At 40.7% G+C, this 26,999-nt stretch overlaps 1 protein-coding gene across 2 annotated transcripts; it reads right to left on the reverse strand.

The window, feature by feature from the left end:
* Positions 1-3,018: 3,018 nt before the first annotated feature.
* Positions 3,019-26,225, reverse strand: LYPLA1 (lysophospholipase 1). Of its 2 annotated transcripts, XM_048507635.1 has the most exons (9): positions 25,910-26,225; positions 21,869-21,900; positions 20,625-20,690; positions 15,093-15,140; positions 13,071-13,141; positions 10,456-10,529; positions 9,245-9,346; positions 7,258-7,434; positions 3,019-5,873 (listed from the first exon to the last, which is right to left on the reverse strand). In XM_048507635.1, the coding sequence occupies exons 1-9, from the start codon at positions 25,976-25,978 to the stop codon at positions 5,820-5,822; spliced, it is 693 nt and encodes a 230-aa protein (XP_048363592.1). In that variant the 5' UTR covers positions 25,979-26,225; the 3' UTR covers positions 3,019-5,819. The 2 variants fall into 2 exon arrangements, with proteins under 2 accessions (XP_048363592.1, XP_048363591.1); XM_048507634.1 differs by lacking the exon at positions 9,245-9,346 and having other exon boundaries at positions 25,910-26,112.
* Positions 26,226-26,999: the final 774 nt, after the last annotated feature.

Genomic DNA, 26,999 nt, shown 5'->3' on the forward strand with positions numbered 1-26,999 from the left:
GGAAGGAGAAAGAGTCGGGAGAAGGTGGAGCTTCGAAAGGACCAATGGAGGGTTGCGGGCGGTGCTTGGGACAAAGGGAGCGTCGCCTCATCGGTTCGCGCCTAGGTGGGACGTCGCCAGTCCTGTAAATATGGAGTTGTTGTAGTTGATTGCGCTTGAGTTGCAGGTCGAGAAAAGACCCCGAGTCCTTCTGAGCGAATCGGAGTCAAAGGGGGAGTTAAAGGGCCCGCGTGTCGGCGCCCCTGGAGAGCTGAGAGCCTCGCGCCCGCTCAAGGTTTTATGCTTCAGCTTCACCAAAATTGAAATAAGGCCTAGGCGCACTAGGGCTGTACATGGAGCGGATTGCAGCTGAATGAAACGGCGCACTCAATCCTGTTTTCATCTGTGCTTTGTCCCGCCCACATGCGATAGTGGAAAGTAGTCAAGTTGCATTATACTGATGGTGACCCCATAGGGTTTTCAAAGCAAGAGACAGTTCTTTGCCATTGCCAGACCCTGCCTTATGACCCTGTACTTCTTTGGTGGTACCACATTCAAATACTAACCAGAGCCGACCCTTTTAGTTTCTGACATCTAACGAGACCAGATTGCATGGGCTAGTCAGGTCAGGGTTTTAATCGCTGTAGTCCGTGCATATTAAACTACTACTGGAATTTTCCTTGATATTGAAAATGTTGCTTGGAGAACTTTTATAGACTTAAGAATAAGCACAAAACTACTTTATGTAAGTCAAATTATTATCATGATCATGATTGCAGCAGTAGCTCTTGGATGTCTCAGGCAGAAGTTTTCCACATTTTTGTTTTCTTCCCTTTTTTACAGAAAGTGCCAAGGATTGAAATTTACAGCCTACATGGCAATGTTCTACTATTAAATATAGCCCCAGTTGCCTCTGCAAGTGGAGCTTAAAAGTATGAAGTTTGTAACTGTCAGATATAGCAACATGAGATAACCTCCTTTGAACTTCTATAAGCACAATGGATCAGTTATTAATAATGTGTTCCAAGTTATATAATGGCTGCACAGGATGACTGTTAAAATACAAGCATTGTAGGTTACAGGGATTTTCCTATGAAGAGCTTCCATTTATTAGCCTGCTGCTTGTTCAAAGTTATCTGCAAGGAAATTATTTTCTGTCCTCTGCACAAATTTCCTTGTAATCAAGGGATGAATTTGGTTAGAACTTGTCTCAGGGCATTTCAGGTAGGGCATTTTATTTTACCTTGCTGTTAAAGTATGACTGGTGTGGTTGCCACAATATTGTTTTGAAGATATTGGAGAACTGATGCCTCTGTGAGGTACATTAAAAACTTTGTGGCACATGGAAGATACCAATGAGGAACAGAGGACTAGGAGAGTCTGTGAAAACATTTAGATTGTATGGCTGAAGTTTAAAAACCATTGCTGGAAAAAAAACCTGAAATATATAGGTAATTATTCAGGCATTCTAAGACAGTCTTTTTCCAGACTTGAAGTCTATCTTTAAACCCTAGGCAATACCATGGGTGACAGTAAGTTGCAAGTCTCCTAATGTCAGTCATATCACAAGAAGAACTGTTTACTTATGTATTTGTGCCATTCTTCCTGATTATTCAAAAAAGTTTAAAATAAACAAATAAAGAACAGCTCCCTTTAATTCCTCAATCAGGGATAGAATTGTGAGTAGTGGGCTAAGATAACTGAAGACAACGAACATAAAGTCAAGCATGAAGTGTACTGTAAATGTGGAATAGTCAAGGGTCAGACCCACAGAGAAGTCTTCTGAAGTGAGTGATCACAGCGAGCAAGTAGAAGAATCTACCTGTACAATTGCATTTCAAAATCATACTATTCAATAATCCTCATCACATATATCAATATGTAATTCCAGAACTCAAAAGTTGAATGAAGATGTACTATTCATTGTACAGCTATACTACTTGCTGGGCAGATTAAATAGGATTCCCCTACCAGATTTTAATTTGCTCTACAAAGGAAATTCCCATGAGGTCAGTAGTTGTGGAAACATCTGCAAGAATCTTCTCAATCCATTATGTTGCATTATTACCACATGGTAACAGACAGTAAGCTAAAATCTAAAATCTAAAAAAGTAAGCTAAATCAACCTTTCAGCAAGTAGTCATAATATTGAAATGCTATTAAAATATGATTCTTGAACAAGCAGTAATTAAGCACACAACTGGACTAAGACATGGCTGATTTGCATAATTTGGCTTGCTGGGTCAAAAGCCGTATAGGCCTGGCATACAAAGGAAAGTGTCAGAGCAACGTAAGAGCCACCTCACAGTGGCCACGGTATTGACAAGGATACCAATATAACTTCTCTCACTCATTTGCACATAACTCACAGGCTTCATTGTTTTTGATATTAATTGATCCAGAGGCATATTGGGGAAATGGAAGCTGGAGACAACTCTTTCTCCGGGCACCCTCCTCACGCTAGGGAGCATGGCTCAGAGGTGTGGCCCCATCCCCCACAGGCTTTTGAAAGCCGACCTGCACAGAGAACGGGGGGGGGGGCATGCTTCAAGTCCTGCCCCTGAGCGTGGACAGGGAGGCGGACCCACACCTGAGCCCTGCCCCCTCGGCCTCTGTGAACACCTCAAAAGCCGGCTTTTGAAAGCCGCCTGCATGGAGGTGGGGCACTGAACCCAGCCGCCCGCCACAGAGCCCCGTCCCCGCAGGCTGGCTCCTGGGGGTGGGGCTTGGTGGTGTGCGGCTGGGGCGCATGTCGTTTGGTCATGGGGGGGGTCCGGTGTCCCCCTACGTGACTAAGAGGCATGCCCCCAGGGACATGGGTGTCCTCATGTCCTAGGGTGATATGCCCCTGAATAGATCCCTTTTAAAGGCATCTTTACCATTTTATCCATGAATTATTCTAGCAAAGTCTTACCATATAAGATAAATTACCATATAAGATAAATTACAAAATACCATACCATACCTATAGTATTCCCTCTCCTTTGTAACCATATTTAGGAATGGGTTTAAAGAATTGGCTTGCATTAAACTCAGACAGATTGTTCAGAATTTATTTCACAGTAACAGAAAGATTTACAATTTAACTACAAGAAAGCCATTTCAACAACAGATTTGCTACCATTAACTATAAGGTAACATCTTGATTTTTATATTAACTGTGCATTTCTACACCTTAGGAAAGCCAAATTAAATAGGTTTATAAAATACCCAGCCTACACGTATGGCTTCATAAACATCCTATTCAATACATTCTTAAAACTATACTCTTTATTTTTCAGTAGCACCTATTTATAAAAAGATGCATTTTATAGTTTAATGAAGTACAACACACTTCATTAAAGCAAACATTTAATTAACAGATGCAAGTTAGAGAATTGTTCTCCTTCAATTTCCTGCATTAATGTTATACAATATTTAGAAGGAAAAGCTAAAGGCTACATCCTATCAGGGATAAAACTCCCAGAGAAGCCAGTAGTTTTGCCTATGATGTAACAGTATTTGGGCTGTGATAAAATTGTCTATTATCAGTTTGGCAATTATTCACCCAAATAACATTAATACTGAATATCATATTTTGATATCTGAAATTTTAGGCACAATATTAGAAGACATAAATATCTCTTTTGTGGGATAAACTACTATGTTGGTTTCAGTAGTTTCATATGGTTTAGACTGATAAAAACTGTGTATGTTAAGTGCCATCAAGTCACTATAAAACAGATTATCTATTTGCATAACTGACTTATGAATCATCATGGATATGAATATTCCAAATATATTTTAAGTATGCCAACCACTCAAGAAAGCAAAGTCCTCCACATATTAGCTAGAGATCACTGAATAAGTAATATCCTCCTCTAGAAACCAATACTTAAATAGAAAAGGAATTCACCAGTAAACAGGACAAGCACTGAGGAAAGTCACATTGGTTCTATATTCAAGTGTATGCCAACTCCTGCAGATTCCAAATACTGAGATACTGGAGAAGGCTTTGATTACAAAAGCATCTACTTTCTTTAAATAACAGCCATTTATACATACACAGCAGGTTCAAGAAGTCAAGCTGTTCCTGGACTGTACCACTGCAAGTGGAAACATTGCATGTTTCATTCCTCCTTCATTTGGCCCATCCCATCTTATACTTAGTAAGGTAGCATGTCAAGACTGTTAGATCAAACCATTGACACCCTCATTATGTCAGTGAATAGCAATTTAAAAAAATTACATATAGGAGAGCAGAAACTTGAGCCCCACATCTGAAGAAGTACAGAACAGGAATCAATTGCTTCCGCTGAAATATCGAAGTGGCTTCAATTTGGGTAGCTACACAAACCCTAGCAAAATTCAAGGAATGTGATTCACAAACTGGGGGAAACCCACAAGTAGATGGAAGTGCCAATTTTGGGGCAAGGGTAAGCCCTGGGAGCACCTTAGCCCCAGCTATTACTTTTACTAATTAAAAACTTGCAACAGCCCACAGTATAATTGACTATGTGTTTACAAATAGGAAATGAAATCATATGCATAAAAAATGTAAAGAAACAAGCAACGGCAACATTATGAAGATAATCAGATATGTAGCAGCAGTGCAGCGCTCAGGCAATCAGTAAAATGGGACCATGATGCTGGTCCAGAAAGCAATGCTGGTCCGAAATTCATTTTGCCAAATCTGCAACATTGTTTTGAATATTCTATTACCAGGAAATTTCTGAAGCACATTTTATCTGAGTTTCTACGGGAAGGAGTAATGCAGGAAGGAGCTGAGTTATTTGCATATTATTAAGGTAGCATACATTTTGGCAAGGTACAAGAATACTTCTTTGTCTGACATTAGCTATTAGTTGTTGTTTGGAATTCCGATGGGGGAATACAAAATAATTTAATACAAATTGTTTGTTCCTTGATAATTCATAAAACATGAACTCAAATGGGAATTCTTAATTCTTAGATCCTATGGTAAATCTCTGTCCTTTCCATCTCTACTGATGGAAGGTAGTCCATAAACAGAACAAAACCTCCTTGACTCCTCCTGCCATTGATACCCAAATAATCTTGGAAATGGCAGTCCTAGGAACAGCACGACAACATAAATGGAGGTCTGTGGATGGGAGGGACCAATGAAAGCTGTCCCACCCCTATGTTACAGGAACTTTTCTCCAGGATACAACCTACAATAAATGATTTCTACATAGTGAACTTTCCCCCTATTTTTACCACAAATACTTTATCTTAGGGCAGTTACATGAGATTCCTTTCTCCAGAAATTATATACTGTTTTTAAGCCACCCAGCACACAGTAGAAAATGACACTGACTTACATTGCTGCAAAGGGATAAGTAAAGGTTGGAAGTCTTCTGTTACACATGCAATAATATTGGTTGAACTTGACCTTTAAGATAATCCTCATTAAGAATGCTTATTCTACTACTGCATGCTTATTGGCTTAACATACTGCATGTATGATATATGAATGTCAATTTAACAAGCAGTAATAAAATAGGTTTTGAACATATCAATTTGTTTTCATTTAAACCATTAAGCCAGAGGTCTTCCACTGAAAATGGACAGTTAAATTTAAAGAAATGAAGAATGGAAAAAGTAGGCTTAATTATATTCCAAAACATATGTTGCCTGCCTTACATTTTATACAGTGGCCAATGAAATTTGGAAAGAGCATCATTTCTTTTAAAGTTAGGCTATCTAGTCGCTGCTGTTGGTACATATACAATAGAGTTAACACTGTAGGCACAGAAATGCTTCATAATTGGTTGAATGAAAAGTAACAATCTAGTACAGGTGATGCTGGTGCATTTAAAGAGAAGGCCTTTGATGAAATTTCAATCAACTGGAGGTAGATGGTTATCAATGAACTGCTTTGCATCCATCATTTCCTATTCAAGAATAAAAACAGTAATTTATGGTAAATTTGCAGGAATGAATAGAAAACAGAGAAAGCAGTTTGGCAATTTACACTGTAATTTTTAGTTTTGAAAACTTCACTCAAGTACTCCCCCACCCACACCAAACTGAAAGTCGTCATATTGTGCCCAAATGACAGTCAACCTGCCATTATAGTTTGAAGTTTAAAAATGTGAGTAAAATTCCTTGCAAATGCAGATCTTCTCCAGTGGTTTTGGGGAGAGCAATTTTAGATTTCTCTCATGACATAGGGACAGAGCTTTTAGTCTTATGGTGGCACCAAAAGGAGAAGTTCCCCCTTCAATAACCCCAAATGATTCTTTCTGGCAAAAACGAAGCAGATCTTGACCCTAATCTCAAAGTATGGTGGCATATGCTTTTAAAAGATACAACACTTTCTTTTCCCCCCCCCCCCCCCCCTCCCCTGCCATTTTTCTCCTCAGGACAAGGAAAGAGTGGCTTAACAAACTAAAGCCCTATATGCTAGGAGAGGGAGAGACCAGCTCCAACACAGATGACCTTTCCTCTATTCAAAGTTTCCCATGCCTCTTCAAACCGCCCCCCCCCCCAAAAAAAAAACCCACCAGAGGAGAACAGCATTATTGCAGAGGCCAATAGCAGTCTTCTCGTCACATCAGTGATACCTGGCCAATCACTGTCCTTACTGCTTGGGGCATAAGTTGATTTCCTGTGACCACTGCTACACAGCCCGGAAAACCCACCACAACAAGTTGATTTGCTGTGTTGGCTAACAAGTTTATAAATAAAAAAGCCAGGCTAGAGAAAGTGGGTCAATTCTTGCAAGGGCCAAAGCCACTCACTAGTTCATGCTACAGCTCTGCTTCTGAGGTCCTGGTTTAGAATGCCCCTGGTTGATGTGCCAGTGGGTGCTTTTCACTTTAAACCAGTTATTCTATCAGAACTGGATAGTCTACTGAGACCTTGTGGTAAAAGGTCAGAGTTAGCTCTGACAAACAACTTTGCTCAAGATATCCATAGCAAAAAAATCCCCAATGTTGCACTTATCTGTAACTGTTGTTCATCTAGTGATCTTCTCTGCTAAAAGCTCACTACAGCAAGCCTGCACATGTTCAGTCCCAATGTGGGATTGCACATGAAGACCATGCAGATGGACATACTCTTCTAGAGCAATTTCCAGGCTAAGATGGATATCAAAAAAGATCTAAAGGAATAGAGACCTCACCCTTAGCCAATTTTTACCGATTTTTGCTGAACATGATTCAATATTCAGTTAGAGTTATGGCCTCAAATGTAACAGCATGCAACAGCATATGAGTTCAAAGGCCTACAAGGCTTTCAAAGGCTCAAACTAAGTATAGTTGCAAAATCATTTACCTCAATACACGAGCTATGCATCATGCCTGAATAAGTCTTGAAAGTTACATTGGCAGGATTTATCATGGTCTTTAACCTCTCAGAGGTAAGAGATCCAAACATCAGTGGAACCAAAGGATCGCAGTCACCATGGCACTGGAGAATGGGAATATCTTTGTTGACACAATTAATGGAGCCCTAACAAAGAGTTACAAAAGTTAGTACATTCTAGAGGAAAAGTGCGATCTCTCATGTAACTAAAATGTAAAGTATATGTAAAGACATATCCATACTTAGGTTTCAGCATATTCATTGCATAGCATATTGTACTATAAACACTGACACTGAATTAATGACCAACTGTGAGCTGGTACCAAATCAACTGTCAAAGCTAAGCATTTAAATAAAATTGCTTTATTTTATAACTTCAAAATTCCTTTGAAAAGAACAACATCTGTCATTCCTTAATTGTTCAGATAGTTTCTGACTTGTCAAAGGCTTTCACGGCCAGACTCAACTGGTTGTTGTAGGTTTTCTGGGCTGTGTGGCCATGGTCTAGTAGATCTTGTTCCTAATATTTCACCTGCATCTGTGGCTGGCATCTTCAGAGGTGTATCACACAGAGAAATGTGTTACACACTGTATCCAGGAACAAGATTTACCAGACCACAGCCACACAGCCCAGAAAGCCCACAACAACCAGTTTCTGACTTGTCGAAGGCTTTCATGGCTGGCATCACAGGGGTGTGGTGTGGTTTCTGGGCTGTATCCTCTGAAGATGCCAGCCACAGAGGCAGGCAAAACATCAGGAGAAAATGCTACTAGAACACGGTCATACAGCCTGGAAACCACACAACACTCCAGTTTCTGACCTTCATAACAATTTTAATTGTTTTCATTCATTCTTCTTCCACAGAGCTCAGAGAAATTAAAAAGTGTCTTCTTTCATTTTGCCCTCACAATATTTAACCTCACGATAACTCTATCAGTAGACTAAACTTAAATAGAGAGAGCTTGCCCAAAATCACCCAGTGACTTTTCAGGCAGAGTAAGGGATTCAAACTCAATTTTCCCATCCAAGTCCAAAAACTCTATTGGCTATATTATAATGGGTCTCTTTCGAACTTGGTAGGAATATTTATTTGAAGTATGTATATTTCACACTTCTAACCAAAAAGGTTCTCAAGGAAGCTACAGACCATATATAGTACTGGAATGATCATTCTAAAATCTTCACTTGTACATCAGTAAAAGCCTATTGTTTAAATGGAAAACTATTCTGGGTATTCTATCTGGTCTTCTCTGTATGCCTAATTTTCTGGGTATTCTATCTGGTCTTCTCTGTATGCCTAATCATACTTCACTGCACTAAATCACTGGATGAACCAAACAAGACAAATTTCTATGTGACATAAACTTTACATTAGAGAAGATTTTCCTCCAATAAGTTCTTAAAAGGCTTTACAGAGACAAAACCAAAACCTAGAACCAACAAAGCAGTCTACAATACTGCTGTATATTGAAACAAGGACTGACCATAGTTACTCTATTAAACAAAACGTTGTAATTGTGATGTGTGAAAAATGCTGAAGACAAACCCAAATACTATTTTAATAGGCAATTCTTGCTTAGAGCAACTTTTATAAATGCACAGAATGCTGATTATCTGTTTCTGCACTCACACTTTGAAATGGTGAAGAGCATGGGATAAAGGTCCCAGCAAGAGGTTCTCCTAATTGTCGAAGGCTTTCACGGCCGGAATCACTTGAGTGCTATGTGGTTTCTGGGCTGTATGGCTGTGTTCTAGCAGCATTCTCTCCTGCTGCTAGAACACGGCCATACAGCCCGGAAACCACACAGTACTCAAGGTTCTCCTAATTATTGTAATGTGCCCTTAGGCTGCAAAGTGTTTTGATCACTGATGCATACTTAATATTATTAGTAACAGGAAAACAATATTTAAACATAATTTTGAACTTTAGGAAAATTTCAGTGCCAGGCACGCTACCTGAGGAAATGTAGTCCTCAATGGAAGCCAACAGCTGAGTGCTAAAACACCTGCTAGTTTCTGTTGTGTTGTGAGAGCTGTGTATAGTGCTAGAGCTCCTCCCTAATGAAAACAAAAGTGGACATATTATGCTTTTAAATCACACACCATGTTTAACATTCACACATGTAAGTGGTGTAATTTCAATGAAGCTATTTTAGAAACATTCATGCAACATTCATGCAAGGGTAACATCTTATACTGTTAATGTTTTCTCTTTAAATCAATGGTTTGCAAAATGTGAAGCAGTATGTTTTATTTCATCTCTTCAAGTGTGACCTTATTTAAGTCAACGTTAAACTGATCTCACTCTTTGATCAGTGAAGTTCCAGCCCCTTTACACTAGCACCTCTGGCGCTCTTTGGTCCTTCTGCCATGAGAACCTGTTCCTTCCTTTCCAAACTGTATAACTTGTGATGATTCTACATTTAGTATTTTATGTGCTAACATGCCATTTTTTTTAGGTGGGGGGAAGGGTAGAAGGGATTAAAGAGTTCATTTCATTTTCTGGGTAGGAATACCATGACTTGGATATTAAGATGAAATTGTTTTATTGTAAAACTTAATATTATGGCCCCCCCACTATTTTTACCTATATTACATGCAAGGAGGCTTGAAACTTTTATCATAATGTAGGCAGTCTCAGTTGACAAAGTTTGCTGTATATTTTTTCACTTTGTTAAACATACCCTTTGATGACAGCTCAAGCCCAAGAGCCTGTTTCACCTCAGTGTCAGACAATGAATGGCTGTGAACATATTAATGATACCTTCACACACCAAGTACTAATGCTGAAACTGTATGAAGACTTTCTCTTCATAGGTCTGGCAGATCCTATTACAGAGCTTTGCCAAAGCCAGTCATTATCAACAAATTACATTACATTAATCAAGAACAACACCAAGCACATGAGGCTTCTTTTTATAATATTTTCTAGGCTTCAATATCATTGCTTATGCTGAGCCTTGTGGAAAATCCATGATTTACACCACATGTACGTACACAAGAGAATCTGACATTCTGACCCATGTCAGCTCACTATAGGTATGACAAAGGAAAATGCACTGAACATGTAGCATCAAAAATGGACATATTAAATTACTGCCTCCCAAAAGCAGGGTTTCAACTTCAACAGAAACATAGCCTAAATAGCAGTAAGAAGTTATTTTTACCTGAGAAAATCCTCCCAGGATTATTCGGTGTGATGGAATTCCATTTTTTACTTCTTGTTCTACAAGTGATTTCACTGCAAAGAAAGCCTGGTGATTAATAAGACAGTAACTGAGTGACCTGAAGGAACAACTCATGCATCTAAAAGCACTAGATTCTTCTCCCTATTCACGGTCTTGAGTTCCAGAGGGACAGCAGTTGATATTAATTAATTAATTGGATTTATTAACCGCTCCACCCCTGTAGGGCTCTGGGCGGTGTACAACATTATTCCATAAAAACAAAAACTATAATAAGGGAGCAAATAAAATAAAATTAAACAGGCTCCAATAAATGCAAAAACCAAACCCTATTAAAACAGCGAGCAATGTACAAAAGATGCCCAGCAATAAAAAACCCCATTAAAACCCTCCCAAGAAAAAGGGGGTAATGGCCCACTGATGTTCAAGGGACCCCCGAAAAAGCCGGGAGGGGGAGGGGGCACATCAGCGGCCAGACACTCCAAAAGCCCGGTGGAACAACTCAGTCTTACAGGCCCTGCGGAACTCACCCAAATCCCGCAGGGCCCGGACAGCTGGAGGGAGAGTGTTCCACCAGGCAGGGGCCAGGGCCGTAAAGGTCCTGGCCTGAGTGGAGGCCAGCAGCATCATAGAGGGGCCAGGGACCACCAGTAAATTGGCCTCTGCTGAACGCAGAGGCCAAATAGGGACATATGGGGTAATGCGGTCCCGAAGGTACGAAGGTCCCAGGCCGCGTAAGGCCTTAAAGGTTAGCACCCACACCTTGAAGATGATCCAGAATTCAACTGGGAGCCAGTGCAGGCGGCGCAACACAGGCTGAATGGGATCATGAAAAGCGCCCCCTGTGAGCAAGCGAGCCGCCGCATGCTGAACCAGCTTTAACCTCCGGATCAAATGCAAGGGTAGGCCCGCATAGTGTGTTACAATAGTCTAGCCTGGAGGTGACCGTTGCATGGATCACGGTGGCTAGGTCCGCTTGGGAGAGGAAGGGAGGCAGCCGCCGGGCCTGGTGAAGATGGAAAAACGCAACCTGAATTATATGGGCCACCTGGGTCTCCATTGAAAGAGACGAATCCAGGTGGATCCCCAGGCTGCAAACAGAGGAGGTCGGTGCCAATGAGACCCCCTCCCACACCAGCAGCTGAAAACTCCCAACCTCCCCCCCGCAGCCAAGCCAAAGGATCTCCGTCTTCGATGGATTGAGTTTTAACCTGCTCTGCTGCAACCAACCAACGACCACCTCCTAACAATGCTGTAGAGCTGCAGGGGTGGCAACCGCTCCCCCCTCCATCGACAGAATGAGCTGAGTGTCATCTGCATACTGATGACAAATCAGCCCAAAGCTCCATACCAACTGAGCAAGGGGTTGCATGTAGATGTTAAATAACAACGGGGATAACATCGCTCCCTGCGGTACACCGCAGTGAAGCGGGCATTTCCGGGAGGCTTGATCCCCGCACCACACTTGCTGACTCCGGCCCCGGAGGAACGAGACAATCCACTGGAGGACAGTTCCTCGCACTCCGGCGATGGGCCAAAAGGTCGTGGTCGACCACATCACACGCTTCTGTAAGATCTAACAAAACTAGCAGAGCTGATCCGCCTCGGTCAAGCTGCATACCAAGTGTATATGTTATTTACTATCACTTTGCCCAAATGTTTGGGGAGATCCTTATAACTCATGTTCGTACTTATCCTCAATGTTGTCTGTTTAGCCTCCCAAAACAGCTTTCCCAGCCCCTATCTCAACCTAAACAGTATTTTCTTTGGATTGTTTAATCAAATTTGTCAGTATCTGCATATATACTGTGTCAATAATTCTGATAGCTTATCCACACTTTTTGGAACATCTTCTTTTCCCCCTACTATTTTTCAAAGTTTCTATTGAGCTGCTGCTACATAATCTTTCTTATGTTTTCAGTTCTTTGTGCAAATATTTCATAAATCTTTTCATATATTTTCACATATCACCTATCACAAATATTTGGCCTTAACCCCATCTTTATGACCCAGAACTTATTTTTAACTATAATTTGACCTCTCTATTCTTAATTCTTCTTAATCTATGTGATTCTTTTTATAGATTCAGTGACACTGAAACATTGACACTGTGGTAAAACCCATTCTATTAAAAGTACTGCCACTTGGCTCTAGAAGCTGAATAAGGAGATGCATAGTTATCCTCAGTACAGGATCCTGAAACATTCCAACCTTTATACAAATCACAATCCACCACTGCGTGAATATATTAGCATCATTATTTGGAGAAACTATAATGGATTCTAGACTTCAAGGTTTCTAAACAGCATTTTAAGATAATTTCATTTAATCAATAGGTTTATGCAAATTCAGATTCTGTAATACTGGTTATAATCACAACATTCACAAATACATGTAACAATTCTATGTAAAATTATGTGCACAGCATATTATCGGTTTATTAAAATTTTACTGTTCTATAACATTAATGCACACCATAGTAAATTTTACAGAATACAAAAAAACCTACAAATTCCAAAATCAGAATGAACACTGGAGAATTCTCAAAAACAATTCATCCTTCTCTCCATTATTTAATACAAGATTACTGAAAATACCATTCTCTACTGCTTGTTTGATACCAGCTTCATCTTCCTGTGCATCTGGAGATAGCCCGATGATATCAAACCTTAAGAGAAACAATTTAGCATTCAGGCCTGTACAAACCAGCAACATTCAGACCAGATATTTAAAAAAGCTTATAGATTCAGTCCTGTACCAAGGAAATACTGAGAATAATCTACAAAATGTGTATATTTAACAATCACCTCTAACAAAGTAAGTAAAACTTTTATTAGCAAAAAGATAAAGTGATGGAGAAACTTTTACCAATTTAATTTCTTCATGTTAGTAGTTTAAAATGGAATGAGAAGACGACCAGAAAAAGCTGGAAAGCATATAAAGAAAGGGAATCTTGGAAACCGAAGGACTACAAGTCAGTGAACTGAGGAACACCACTGAGAGAACCAAAATGTCAGGATGTTCTTCTCTTTTTAAGAAATGCTACAATTCCAACTAAACAGCAAATCTACTACAAAAGAAAATTTTATATTTCCATTCTGGCTCAAGGTGTCTTACAAAATCAAGTGTGAAAAAATCATATACCTCCAACAACCCCTCCTACTCTAATGCCTGAGCTCCACTAAAAGCCCTGGTAAACAAAATAGCCTTGCATCACTTGCTAAACATTTGCAGAGATGCTGCCGCAACCTCCCAGAGCCTATTCCATATGGGGGAAGCTAGGACTGAAAAAAAGAACACACACTGGTCGATGCCAGATAAATCACCTCAAGCAGGGGATCAACCCTTAGGTGGCAGTCTGGAAACGCCAGATGACACACATGGACATATGAGAAAAGATGATTCATTAGATATGTAGATCTAAATCAATCAATACTTCATTTACAACTGACGTTCAATACAAAAAGAGATATAAATCAAATCCATAGTACTATATGCCCGTCCTTTGCGTATACAAAAAAATACACTAAAATACAAATCAGGGATAAAATAATCTGTCTGTGCTATATCCAAAGGGGGAAATCGTGTTTTGGAGCCCAGATGTAAGTCAAATGTTTTCCATAAAGTTTATGTTAAAACATTAGTCCAATAATTTTTAAAAATTGTTCCTAATATTAAATACATCCCGTTTTTCTAAGTTTACATAGCTGCATACAAAATAATGCACTGTACATGTCATTTGATCATTCTTGTCTGAAAGAAGATATTTGAGTTTGATTTTATTTGATCTTCCTGTGGAACTATCCAATAATAGCCCAAGTTTCTTTTCTAATTTTATTATAAAAGATTGTTTTGTATGCTATCCCTGAGGATATACGTCTAGATTCTTTCTGCTTTGCCCTTCCAGATCAGGTGCCACTGCTGCAGATGAAGAGTAGTTAGGTAAGAGTAACTAGGTAGTCTACTCTAGGCTTTGCCTCCCCTGTCTTTCTCTTTAAACACTACAGTTCATGAAAAATAACTTTTTACATTAAGTGCTATGTGAAATGGATAGTGCAATCCACTAGGGTGGAGGAAGGAGAAGACAGTTTCGTGGTGGCCAGGCTGCAGCTGCACCACCTGCAAAGGGATTTCAGGCAGCATGGGAAGCCATAAAAACAGCAGAAATCCCCAGCTGCCATGAAACCCCCTATGCATCCCAATGGGCTGTGCCACACTTTTAGATGTCATAAGTCTACTCCAGCCATGGGGGGCATTCCCAGGCCAAAAAGTCACAGGAAGCTGAATAAAGTCGGTTCAATCCCTGGGAATGTCCCCACTAGTGGTGGTGCAGGCTCCTGCAGTGGAGGAATGGCAGCACAGTGGCAGCTTATGTATTCTGGCACCATGGAGCTGTGCAAATATTTGCCCCTTGTGCCAGTGCGCAGGGAACTCAAGTCAGCACATTCTTGTGCCGCTTCCACAATTGCTGCTTGGAGAGAGGCAAGAGTGTAACAGCACAGTTATAAACAGAATGACCTCAGTCAACAGACTTAGAATAAAAGAATAAAACAACTATATTTGGGGCTGTACTGCAAGCATGCTTCACATCAAAGATTTACTTCCAAATTATTACTTACCAAGACGGCATAGCCATGTTCATGTTTAGTGAAACCGGCATAACTGGCCTGGAAATTCAGGAGAGGAAAAAACAGCTTTTAAAAAAGAGAAATAAAAAAAGAATATTTTAAATTACTACCATAGTTATCAAAGTGCCAGATTGGGTTTTATATCAGGAAGACCCCCATAAACGAAAACTAAGTAGGTACCAGTGTCAATTAAAAGTATTCCCTAAGCCTTATACCTAATGCCCAATCATTGCTTCCCCAATACAATGTCACCCCTCCTCAGAGTTTTCCAGACCCACCTTGAGAATTCTGGGTACAAGAATGCTATTGCAACCTGAAGTCTGCTCAAGGTGTCCACAGTTCTGTTTTTAATGTTTAATGTTTTAATGTTTTTTAAAAGGAGGGGGAGCAGTTAGCTTGTAAAACGAATGCCCTACAAAATTTTTAGCACAAACACAAACCTCAATCTCTGCTCGCTCGCTTAACCTGCTTTAGCAGCAGCAGCAACACCACTCCTCTCTTCTGCCACCAGCCAACAGAAAGTTGAAAGCAGGCAGGTAGCTATGCTAAGCGGGGTAGGCAAAGTCAAGATACTTCTCCCCATGTTGTAGGAGGACAGACAGAGAAATCTGGCCTGACAAAGAAGCAACACAGCAGTCTACAAGTCAACTTTTAGTGGTGCTGGAATCATTCAGAGAGCAAATAATAGAGTAGATCATGAGTGGTTTTATATGCACAATATCATCCAGATTTACTGAATCACTGAAGGCAATGCTCTTTACAACTGGCTGATGTAGATTTATAGTCTGACCTGCTGATTTTAGGATTGTCAACTGATGTGGAAAAAGATGTCCTTTCTCTTTTACTGAGGCTTAATGTGTGGAAATAGATTGTTGAAGCTTTTTGTAGCATGGATGTAAATAGCACTATCCGATTAATCCTCTATTAAACAGGAGGATATTTGTATTCAGGCCTATTGGCAACCCCATTTATAACACAGAAGAAACATTAAACTTAATATATCAGACAAAATATTTTATTTGGTATGGATACTAGGCTCCAAAATCAAAATAAAATTTGCCAAGGCCTATTCTAACCAATGCAATGTGAACCACAAGTACTGCTCCATACGTGTCCATTGAATGGAATACCATTTGTTTTCTTGCATCACTTCCATTGCGCAGTAAGACACAGACCCATTCTTCGACTTCAGTTTGTTTTAAATGGGAAAGAGCACTTTTAGCTAAGACTGGGGTCCCTTCTCCTTTCTTTTCTATTCCTGAAATGTTATGTCTGGTTGCCTGAAGAGGATACATGTATGACAATTTATAAACTAATATTTGTCATGAAGATTCTGTGTTTGGGGCCTCACCTTTCTTCCTTACACCTTTCCAACACTCTACTTCTTAAACTGTAGCTACCTTATTTCTAGTCCTCCTGGTACCTTAAACCATCATTTCGGAATCTGATACAAGAGCATACTTATAAGTCACAGAATCACAGAAATTTATATTAAAAGTATTAACACAGAAAGTCATAAACTTAGTAAATTACTAGCATGGCCCGGCCACGCGTTGCTATGGCTTATTGTGGTGAGATGGGAAAGGAACAGTAGCAACAAATTAATTGCAGAGGCCAGCAGTACGTGCTCATGCAAACACGCAGCCTGATACTGTGCGATGTCATTGATGTGTGTGCCCGCATTTTTTTTTGGGGGGGGGGGAATGGAAAGGCACCCCTCCCACACATCTAGGCTGGCTGGTCATGATCCTTTATGTGGGAGTAAGTTTGGTTGGTGGCAATGGGTGTAGCTTCTGAGGAAACCCTCTGAGGGGCACAACGCAGCCATTCAAAGAATGTCACGGTTGCTGTACTGAGCTTACTCCTGAGTAATGAGTGCCTGGTTTTCTTAACTGTAACCGCAGTATTCAGTGAATCTAGGGTGCCTGGCCCCTCCCTTCCATCCCTTGCATGTCACCCTTCACTCTCTTCCCTCCCTCCCTTCCTCCCTCCCCTTTCCCTCCGCTAGGGTGGGTGGGTCATATCAAGATGCTGGGCACCCTGCCTCCCCTCCCTTGCATGCCACCCCTCACTCTCTCCCCTCTCTCACTTCTCTTCCCTTGCATGCCACCCCTCCCTTCCCTCTCCCTCGTGTGTATGCATGTGCATGTGTTTCACTTCCACTCGAGTGACTGCCTATGTACTGTTTTCACTGTTCATATCTGGCCATCTGAGTGAACATTCTAAGCAGCACGAACATTCTAAGGGTGACAGTTACACACAGGCAGCTGCATATCCTTCACCATGGAGCGCCAGGAAAAATGGGTTTTACCTGGGCCAGGTGTGAAATTTCAGGTATGTGAACATCTAAAAACACTCTCGCCTGGCTGACTATAGTGGCTAGGAATTTTCAAAGGAATTGGCCCAGCAGTTACTGAGTTATACTATCATCAACAAAAACACTGTTAGCTTTATATATATATAGATTGTGCATATCACTTGTGCCATTTCTTAGATCTATGCAATAATCAGAGTACAGCTGCTCCGTGCTGCAATTCAGTTCAGTTCATTGTTTTCTGGGCATGGGACGGAGACCATTCTTGTCGCCGTCACAGACACACTCCGTATGCAGCTTGACCGAGGCGGATCGGCGCTGTTGGTATAGTTAGATCTGACCGCAGCGTTTGATATGGTCGACCATGACCTATTGACCCACCGCCTGGCCGCTTCTGGGGATCGGAGTCAGCAAGTGTGGTGTGGGGACCAGGCCTCCCGACGGTGCCCACTTCATTGTGGGGTACCTCAGGGAGCACTATTGTCCCCGTGGTATTTAATATCTACATGCGACCCCTTGCTCAGCTGGTACGGAGTTTTGGGCTGATCTGTCATCAGTACGCTGATGACACTCAGCTCATTCTGTTGATGGAGGGGGGAGCGGTCATCGCCCCTGCAGCTCTCCAGCACGGTTTGGAGGCGGTTGCTGGTTGGTTGCAACAGAGCAGGTTAAAACTTAATCCATCGAAGACGGAGATCCTCTGGCTTGGCTGTGGGGGGGAGGGTGGGAATTTCCAGCCGCCGGTGTGGGAGGGGGCCTTATTGGCGCCGGGCCCCTCGGTCCGCAGCCTGGGGGTCCACCTGGATTCGTCTCTTTCAATGGAGACCCAGGTGGCCCATATAACCCAGGTTGCGTTTTTCCATCTTCGACAGGCCCGGCGGCTGGTTCCCTTCCTCTCCCACAGGGACCTGGCCACGGTGATCCATGCAACGGTCACCTCCAGGTTGGACTATTGTAACTCGCTCTACGCGGGCCTACCCTTGCGGTTGATCCGGAGGTTACAACTGGTCCAAAATGCGGCGGCCCGCTTGCTCACGGGGGGCGCCTCCCGTGACCATATTCAACCAATATTGCGTCGCCTGCATTGGCTCCCGGTTGAATTCCGGATCATCTTCAAGGTATGGGTACTTACCTTTAAGGCCTTACGCGGCCTGGGACCCTCATACCTTCGGGACCGCATTACCCCATATGTCCCTACTAGGCCTCTGCGTTCAGCAGAGGCCAATTTGCTGGTAGTCCCTGGCCCCTCAATGACGCGGCTGGCCTCCACGCGGGCCAGGACTTTTACGGCCCTGGCCCCTGCCTGGTGGAACACTCTTCCTCCAGCTGTCCAGGCCCCGCGGGATCTTGGTGAGTTCCGCAGGGTCTGCAAGACGGAGTTGTTCCGCTGGGCTTTTGGAGTGTCCAGCCACTGATGAGTGCCCCCTTCACCCTCCTGTTTTTCGGGCCATTACCACCTATGGGCCCCACTCTTTTCCTCCCCTTCTGGGAGCATTTAATTGGTACTATTGCGGGCATTGTTGTTATTATCTGCTGCTTTTAACTTAATTCTTTTAAAACCTATATGTAATTATACTGTTGTTCACCGCCCAGAGCCCTTCGGGGGTTGGGCAGTATATAAGATTAAAAAATAAATAAAAATAAATAAATAAATTGTTCCCTGTGGCTCACCCCACACACAGTTTCCTATGTTCCAAGTGACACATTATTTTTTGAATTAAAGGATATTAAAGGATGGAATGAAATTGTTATCTGGTATCTTTGCTGACTTGATATTACCCATAGATCAGAAAAGGCCTATACAAAGTATTTTATATTTCTTTCCTGTTGCCTCAAAATCAAGGAATAAAGCTACCTCTCTTTCTAAAAAATATGCGTAACGGATGAATAGTTTTTGCACTAAGCTACACATAGACTCCACACAGACATTAAATGGCTGGATTGTACCTCCCTGGATCCGTTTGGGGTTCTGGCATATTTATTTCAAGACCAGATAATGCTAACCGACATCCTCAGTGTTCAGAAATGATCTAGTCCAGAGACCGAGTAGAAAGAGTGGTTGGGCTCTGCCTCCTACTCTAATATAGTGGCACATACAGAGAAGCTTCTAAAGAGAAGCTTCTAGTTACAGCACAGACAGAATGCATTCAAGCACAAATCTCCCCAGTGCTTATGCTGTCGTACTGCCATATCCTGAGTTCAGATGTCAATATGGAAAAATACTGCTCTTTTCACAATGCAGTCAAGACCCAAATCTCAGGGTTCTTGTAGAATAAAGAATTTTGCAAGTCCAGACTACTGTGGCACTCTTTTTGATGCCCACAGTCCAGCTACACAAAATGGTTTCTGTAGCCCTCAATGACAGAGCAATCTAATTGTTATAATTTATTAAAGCAACATTTGATTTAAATAGGTTGGTAAAACTGTAGGAACCTGAAAGTTCTTTGCATTTACTTAATATGATAAATAAACTTTACTAAAGATCCCAGGACTTAACATTAGGAGTCAAGAATATGCAATACACAGAAAGCTTTGTTTCCACAGAAAATCCTCAATATTTTCTGAATAAAACTCCATCTAAACTAGTCTTGGAAAGAGTGATTTGGGCTTTCTATAAAATATAAAATTAGGAAACTATCTAAAGCTCCAAACAGAGCACAAGTTTATCATGAGTTAAATGTATTTATCAAACATACGTTAATTTTATGTCCCTACAGCCAGAAATACTTCATATGTAATGAACTGTACATGATGTGCTGTAGACATAGGTTGTCTACTTATCTATTTCAACATAATGTAACTCTTGTTACAGGAGGTCATTGGGGCTATGCATTAGGTCCATGTAAGATTAAAGATTATATCCCTTCCATGTGTGATGAGAGATATAAGAATTTTAAGCCTTGCCTTTGACTTGATCTGCACAGCTGATCAGGTGTAGCCATAACGTGATTTTTAAAAATTGGATTGTAAATACTGTAGTTTTATCACTCCTTACCCTGGTTTACCAATTAATAAAAAGAATGCATGCTGCCTCACACAATTCCTAAGAATTACCAAGTGAAAAATATTAATTACAACTTTGAAACTACCATGCTGCCTAATACTGTATTAGAAATGACATCCATTCATTGTTATTAATTTTATAAAACCTTAGAAATTGAAACCTCTAGAAATGATGAAACGCTAACCAAAAAGATTACCATACTTACGCATGTGGACAAATATACTTTACATGTGAGCTTCTGATGCCAGCAAATGCTTCTGCCCACCCATGCCTATTGGAACACAAACAACAAAGTTTCATTACCTTTCAACCACCCTACCAATCACTAAATGGATACTGGTTTGATTTTAATGCCTGCTGCTTTCACGAGAACCCAAAGCAGTACAAACACAAGGGGAACCATCAGTAATCCCACAGTTTGTTGGCAGGATTATATAAGAATTACAAATTAGATGCAACAAGCATGTTCCAAACATAGGCATCAGAAAGGAGGTGACTTGAAAGAAATAAAACAAATGTTTAGGAAAACGAACAGACCAATAGTGTCACAATGAATACTTTGTATCTCATACCAATTACTATTGGGGGGGGGGGACTATTTTTTTTTCTCCTCCCTCCGAACTGTGCCCTTCATGGTATTTCTGGAAATTCCTTGTTCCTTCTGGAGTATAACTGAAGGGCGTGCCAAGTTTCAGCAGGTGTGCAGGAAAACAGAAAAGTATCTCAGAGCTTCATGAATGGCTATGTAGTGTTCTATTTGGAAACACTATTATTTGCCACACACAATATTTTGCCCTTGGAAACAAACTAAACCAGCTATAAAATAACTTCAACATACATAAAAATTCGGCATAGAAAGCCTGTATAAAAAAAGTTTTGAGAAATAATTCATATCCCTTATCTAAATTATTTTAACTATTTCCAATTCAGTTAACAATACGCTCACATCATTTAAAAAAATGAGCTACTTGGACTACCAGCACGTATTTAAACTCTTTTAATGTGAATCATGCTGAAAATGTCAGTATGCATTTCCTTCTTATACACAAACCTTTAAATTAATAATTCAGATTGAGTTAACTGAAAAAATCTACAGGATTAACTGACATGAGCACAGCTAAGACTCTAAGGCCCCTTCCGCACATGCAAAATAATGCATTTTCAAACCATTTTAACAACTGTTTGCAAGTGGATTTTGCTATTCCGCACAGCTTCAAAGCGCACTGAAACAGTTTGAAAGTGCATTATTCTGCATGTGCGGAATGAGCCTAAGAAAGAGTTTTTCTTCATAATTTCTTCATAAAGTTTTTCTTCATAAGAGTATGGTTTTTCTTCGTAATTCATCAACAGCATAATTCATCAACAGCAACAGCAATTTCTTCATAATTCATCAACAGCAAAATGTACTTTCAAAGGCTGATATCACATGGTGAGAAATGTATTTCTTACCCCGTATCTCCTAATCCATGAAGAAATATAACCTAAGAGTCAATAGCATATGAATTAGAATATTTCTTTTAAAAATTACATGTGATGTATATACAGACATAGCTATATAGACATAACAGACTCACTTTATAAATAAATATAACACAGGCAAATTACAGACTAAAGTATACCACTAGAAACTCATATGATCAAACTTGAAGATCCTGCTCCAAAATTAAGGGCCCTCTCACAAATATTACAATCCAAACATAGCTTCCTCAATATATGTAAATTACAAACTGGGGAACTTATGGCTTCTTCACATTTGTATGTATTTGGAAGAGTATGGTTGATTGACAATCATACTCTTTCACCAATATAACAGTCTCTTTAAAAATAATTTCACACATCATCTTCATATTAGTATTAACATTTCTTATATAACAGTAGTTTCTGGTTAAATCTATTTGTACTCTGAAGTTCTTTTTAGGAGTATAATTCATTACAAAGTGTTATTTGATTTTTTTTGTCTATTCATGTCTGATCTTTTGTCCATTAATGTTGAGCCACACTTGAAGAGTCAGCACTCCTAAAAATTTTCCTTTAAATTTTTCTCTTAGTTTCCCTTTGTTTTCTGTTTTTGCAGAATGCAGCCAGCTATAAATACTATTCAAAACTGTTTCTTCATCACAAGTGCTCTGTGTGCAGGCTCACTGTGGAGATCAGGCTTAATTGCCTCATCTTATCATCCCCTTTAAAAATATGCACCAACTCTTCCATAGCAGAAGGGTGGCTAAAGCCACAATCCTATACATTCTTACCTGGAAGCAAGCTCAAATGAACTACAGCCTGTTTCCAAGGAAACATGTAAAGGACTGTGCTTCACATTTTAAAAATAGGATACATTACATGTGGCAGGGACATCTAATGCAAAAAGTCAGCACACGGTTGAGCAGCCACAAAAGGAGGCAATATCAAGCAAGCATCATGTAAAGGGGCTGCCATCCTGTACTGGCAAATCCATGTGTAATCTCACAAGCATATTTCCATGAACTAGAGGTGTAAAATTTCCGTAGGTGTTGAAGCTATGGGAAAAAATAATAATGGAATGGGGAGGGGGGGATATATCTAATACTTATTCTCAGACTATGCTGTAAGAACTTAATTTTATTGCTTTAACAACATAAAATGCATCATCTACTTAGCACATACAATTTGACATATTTATGAAATTTAAAAGTTATAAATGTCGCAGTTTTATACAAGAAAAATTTCAAATAAACTCAATACTTGAGAAAAACTGAAAGCTGATGCTATGCTATCCTAGCATATGTATCTTCATTTCTGTGATGTGGTCAGAGAGCACTCAGACGCCAATCAAATTTCCAAAGAGGCACTGGTGCAATATCTGCCACACTTCCTTCTGATCTTTTATTTCTCCACCAATTAGTTACTTTTTGTCCAACCTGTGAATATACCTAGGTCACAGTGATTTGATGAAAAGGTCAGCCACAAGTCAGGTCAAAAGGACAACAGAAAGTATGCAACACTTGAAAGGCAATGAAAGCCCAGCATGGTTCCCTTCATGAAGATTCAGTAATCCATTAAAGTGCATCTTAGATTTAAGAGCTGTATGTGTCTATAATATGCCCAGTTTGTCTTTAAAAGCATTTCACTCATTCTAAAAGAAAAAATATTTTATAGGGTTTTTAGTATTCCCCAAAACTTCAAAAAAATTTCCCAAAAGTGAGGAAAAGACCTTGGAAAATGTTTTTTCCCAATTTTTTCCTGGCCTTTCACATCTCTATTAGGAACTGAGAAGCTATTATAATCAAAGCTAGAGTAACACTGTTGCCTTTTACATTGCAGTGCAAGCTTGGGAACAAAAAGTAAAGCCAACAAGTTGAACTGCACATATACTCAGGAGAATTAAAAAAACAAAAACACCTTATTATTTCTGCTTGAATGATGAGCAGTCTTCAGGAGCCTACAACAAAGCCAACCTATTAAATAATGTGCACTGCTCAAATTAATACAGAAAATAGCTATGAAATATTGGCAATTAGTAGAACTACATTCACAGCATTTATTCAACAGTTTCATCAATTGTATTAAATTCTACAGAACATAACAGCCAAGAAAACATGCTTCAGACTATGCTGTAAGCACATTAATTCCTGATACTGTTTAATTAGGACATTCTTGCATGGTAACAGACACTAAAATAACTCTTGCTGTTATTCACACCGTTATTTTGATGCAAGTGGTCATGTTCAGACACTTACAAAAGAGACAGCTAAAGGTGATAAGTTTATTGCAACAAACTCTACTTACAAAAACCTGAACATATTGTGATTTCTCAGGTATATTTCTCAGTCTCTAACTCGAGTGACACTGTTTCCATACACAACAACTGTGGCTATCTGACCAAAAATTAATTTTCAATCTTGCCCATAATATAGGATAACTAATCTGAAGAATTGAAACCACCAAATGATATTATAATCAATAACAGCCTAATGTTACAAAGTTGTATTATTTACAACATATGCCCAACTACAGGAAAAATTTATGTGATTATCCACAAAGGTCAAAATTAAACAGGGCATGCAAGTGAACATACAGTATTCATAAAATCCTCATGGGGAAAAACTAGTCTTCACAGGACTATTCAGCAGGCCAGTTACGTAAATATTAAGTTCATGTAGCAGGGAACTTTGAGCTCAATGCTACAGTAAAATGAAGCAATATTTTATTATAACACAATCTTGTGTGACTATTTTCTATGTATAATGATAACCCAGCAATCGTAGGCACAGTTAGCCACTGCTAACTGCACTGAAGTCAGTCTTTGGACTGCACCATACAACTAAAAAGATAGTGAAACTAATAAAAATCATCCAAAAGCAGAGTTTTGTTAAAAACAGGTATAATGTACCAGAGTCACTATCTAGTAAAGTATTAAGCTTATCTATTCATTCAAATTTCTTCAACATTTTACATACAGTAGTTTAGTTCCAAATCTCGCAGGTTTATGCAGATTCTCCATCCTACAACCTGGGTACAGTGCACCCGGCTTTGTATCTCTCACAGCTTTCAGGACTGCGTTACAGCAAGTGCAGCGAGCTGGGCAGGGTGGGGGAGATTCTCAGAGTGATTTTACTTGACACAAAGAGCAGACACCTCAATAAAATTCGGACAATGAAGTTAGCAAAGAGCTTGGAGAAGGAAAGGTAGAACTATCTCTTACAAATACACTTGCTTACCAAGCTGGCAACTCTCTTTCAAAGTACCTCTTAGCCTAAACAAGGCGTCAAGCATTCCCCTGGATAGAAGCTTGCCTTTTCTAGGATCAGTGACAAAATATCAAAGGCCAAGGAGAGCCCAGTGGGCAGACTTTCTCAGATGCAGAGTGATTCCGCACAGCAAGTTTAAAACAAGCTGCACTCGTCATAAATGAACTTCCCTTTGGGAAACCAAGTTAATTCATGAAGAGTACAACTGATTTTAAACATGCTGTGAGGAATCACATTGAGTCCATCAAAGGCCCCTTCCGTACCTGCGGAATAATTCACTTTCAATCCGCTTTCACAACTGTTTGCAGCTGGATTTTGCTATTCTGCACAGTAAAATCCAGCTGCAAAGTGGATTGAAAGTGAATTATTCTGCATGTGCGGAAGGGGCCAAAGATGTGCTGTTTCTCCCTCTAAGGGAAAATGAGATCATTTATAACTAATGCAACTCGTTATAAATACGCCGTGTGTAATCACTTGCAATCACTCGCATGGTTCTTTATCGAGCACTTGCAAAGTGTAGCGCTGTAAAAAAGAACAAAAACAGCGCACTACTCAAGATCTGCTGAAGTGCTCAAAAGCCTGGTAAGGGAAGCCTCTGGGGGCGCCACAGGTGCCGCGCCACCTCCCCCCCCCCCCATGTCATGCTAGGGGCAGCTGCAGGAGACGCGACCTTTCCCCAGACGGCCTGCGAAACCAGGACTCGACTCTCCCCGCTACGCCGCGGCCAACCCTTTTCTCTCATCCCTCACAGGCGCTCTCCACTTACCGCGGCGGTGGCCTTCTTAGCGGCCGGGACGATGGCAGGAAGTGGGGCGGACATGTTGTTGCCGCACATACACTGGCCTCTCCGCAGCGACCAGTGAGAAATTGGCCGGCGGCCGAAGGAGGACGGCTGGGGAGGGTGGAGGAACGGGCGTAGCGGGTAACGGATTGGAAGGAGGGGAAGGAAAGGGGAGGAAGCGCCGCAAAAGCCGCCCCGCCTTGCCCGACCCGCTCCCCCCGCCCCCCCTCGGGTCAGCCTGCGCAAACTCGGCGCGAGGGAAGCCGTTGAAAGGGGCGCGGGGGGCAGAGGCGAGCGCGCGCACACCCGTGAGCGCGCGATAACCTGTCGCGTTTCCCATTGGTTGGATCTAATGTTGATGGACGGCTGGAGCTGGCATTACAAGACTACCCTGCTGCAGGGCTGGAAAGTCTCTTGAACGCTCGCCATTTCTTCCTGGTTAAGTTTGACATCATGTTTTGTATTAGAAGTGACCACTGACGAGATGCAGGGTCTTGTTGTGACTTGAAAGCATTAATCTTTCCAACCCCCGGCGTAGATATAAATATGGCATTCATGCAGGTTTAAATGTGTGGAAAGATGTTTTTTGTAGTATGTGCGCAGCACCTACTGACGTGGCTTAGAGTCATTGCCCAGTACTGTGAATGGGTTACGTCTATGCAAGTCCACTATTATTTTCTCGTAGTGCAGTTTACACACACGCCTTGTTATGATTTATATTTAAAACTGGGGCTGGCAGACGGTTGCTTACAAATATTTTCTACCCTAGATTTAAGAGTTGTCATCAACTCTTTTTGTATTGGAGAGATATACGAAACAGATACATGTCTCCATAGTACGCTATACTCTCGCTTCATCAGTCCGCGGTAGGACAATAGAAGGAATACATAACATAATCTACACATATTTCACTAACAACATCATTGTATCAGTGGAATCCAAAATGATCAATAGGTTTCGACTGGCTGTGTATTATGCGAGATCTTTTGCTGCATTTGTGTGTTTTCAATATATCTGCGCCAGCCAATACAAAGTTATTCTAATCAATGGATTTGGTATGCATAGTACCGCATCG

The sequence above is a fragment of the Sphaerodactylus townsendi genome, linkage group LG09, assembly GCF_021028975.2.
Source record: "Sphaerodactylus townsendi isolate TG3544 linkage group LG09, MPM_Stown_v2.3, whole genome shotgun sequence".
NCBI lineage: Eukaryota > Metazoa > Chordata > Lepidosauria > Squamata > Sphaerodactylidae > Sphaerodactylus > Sphaerodactylus townsendi.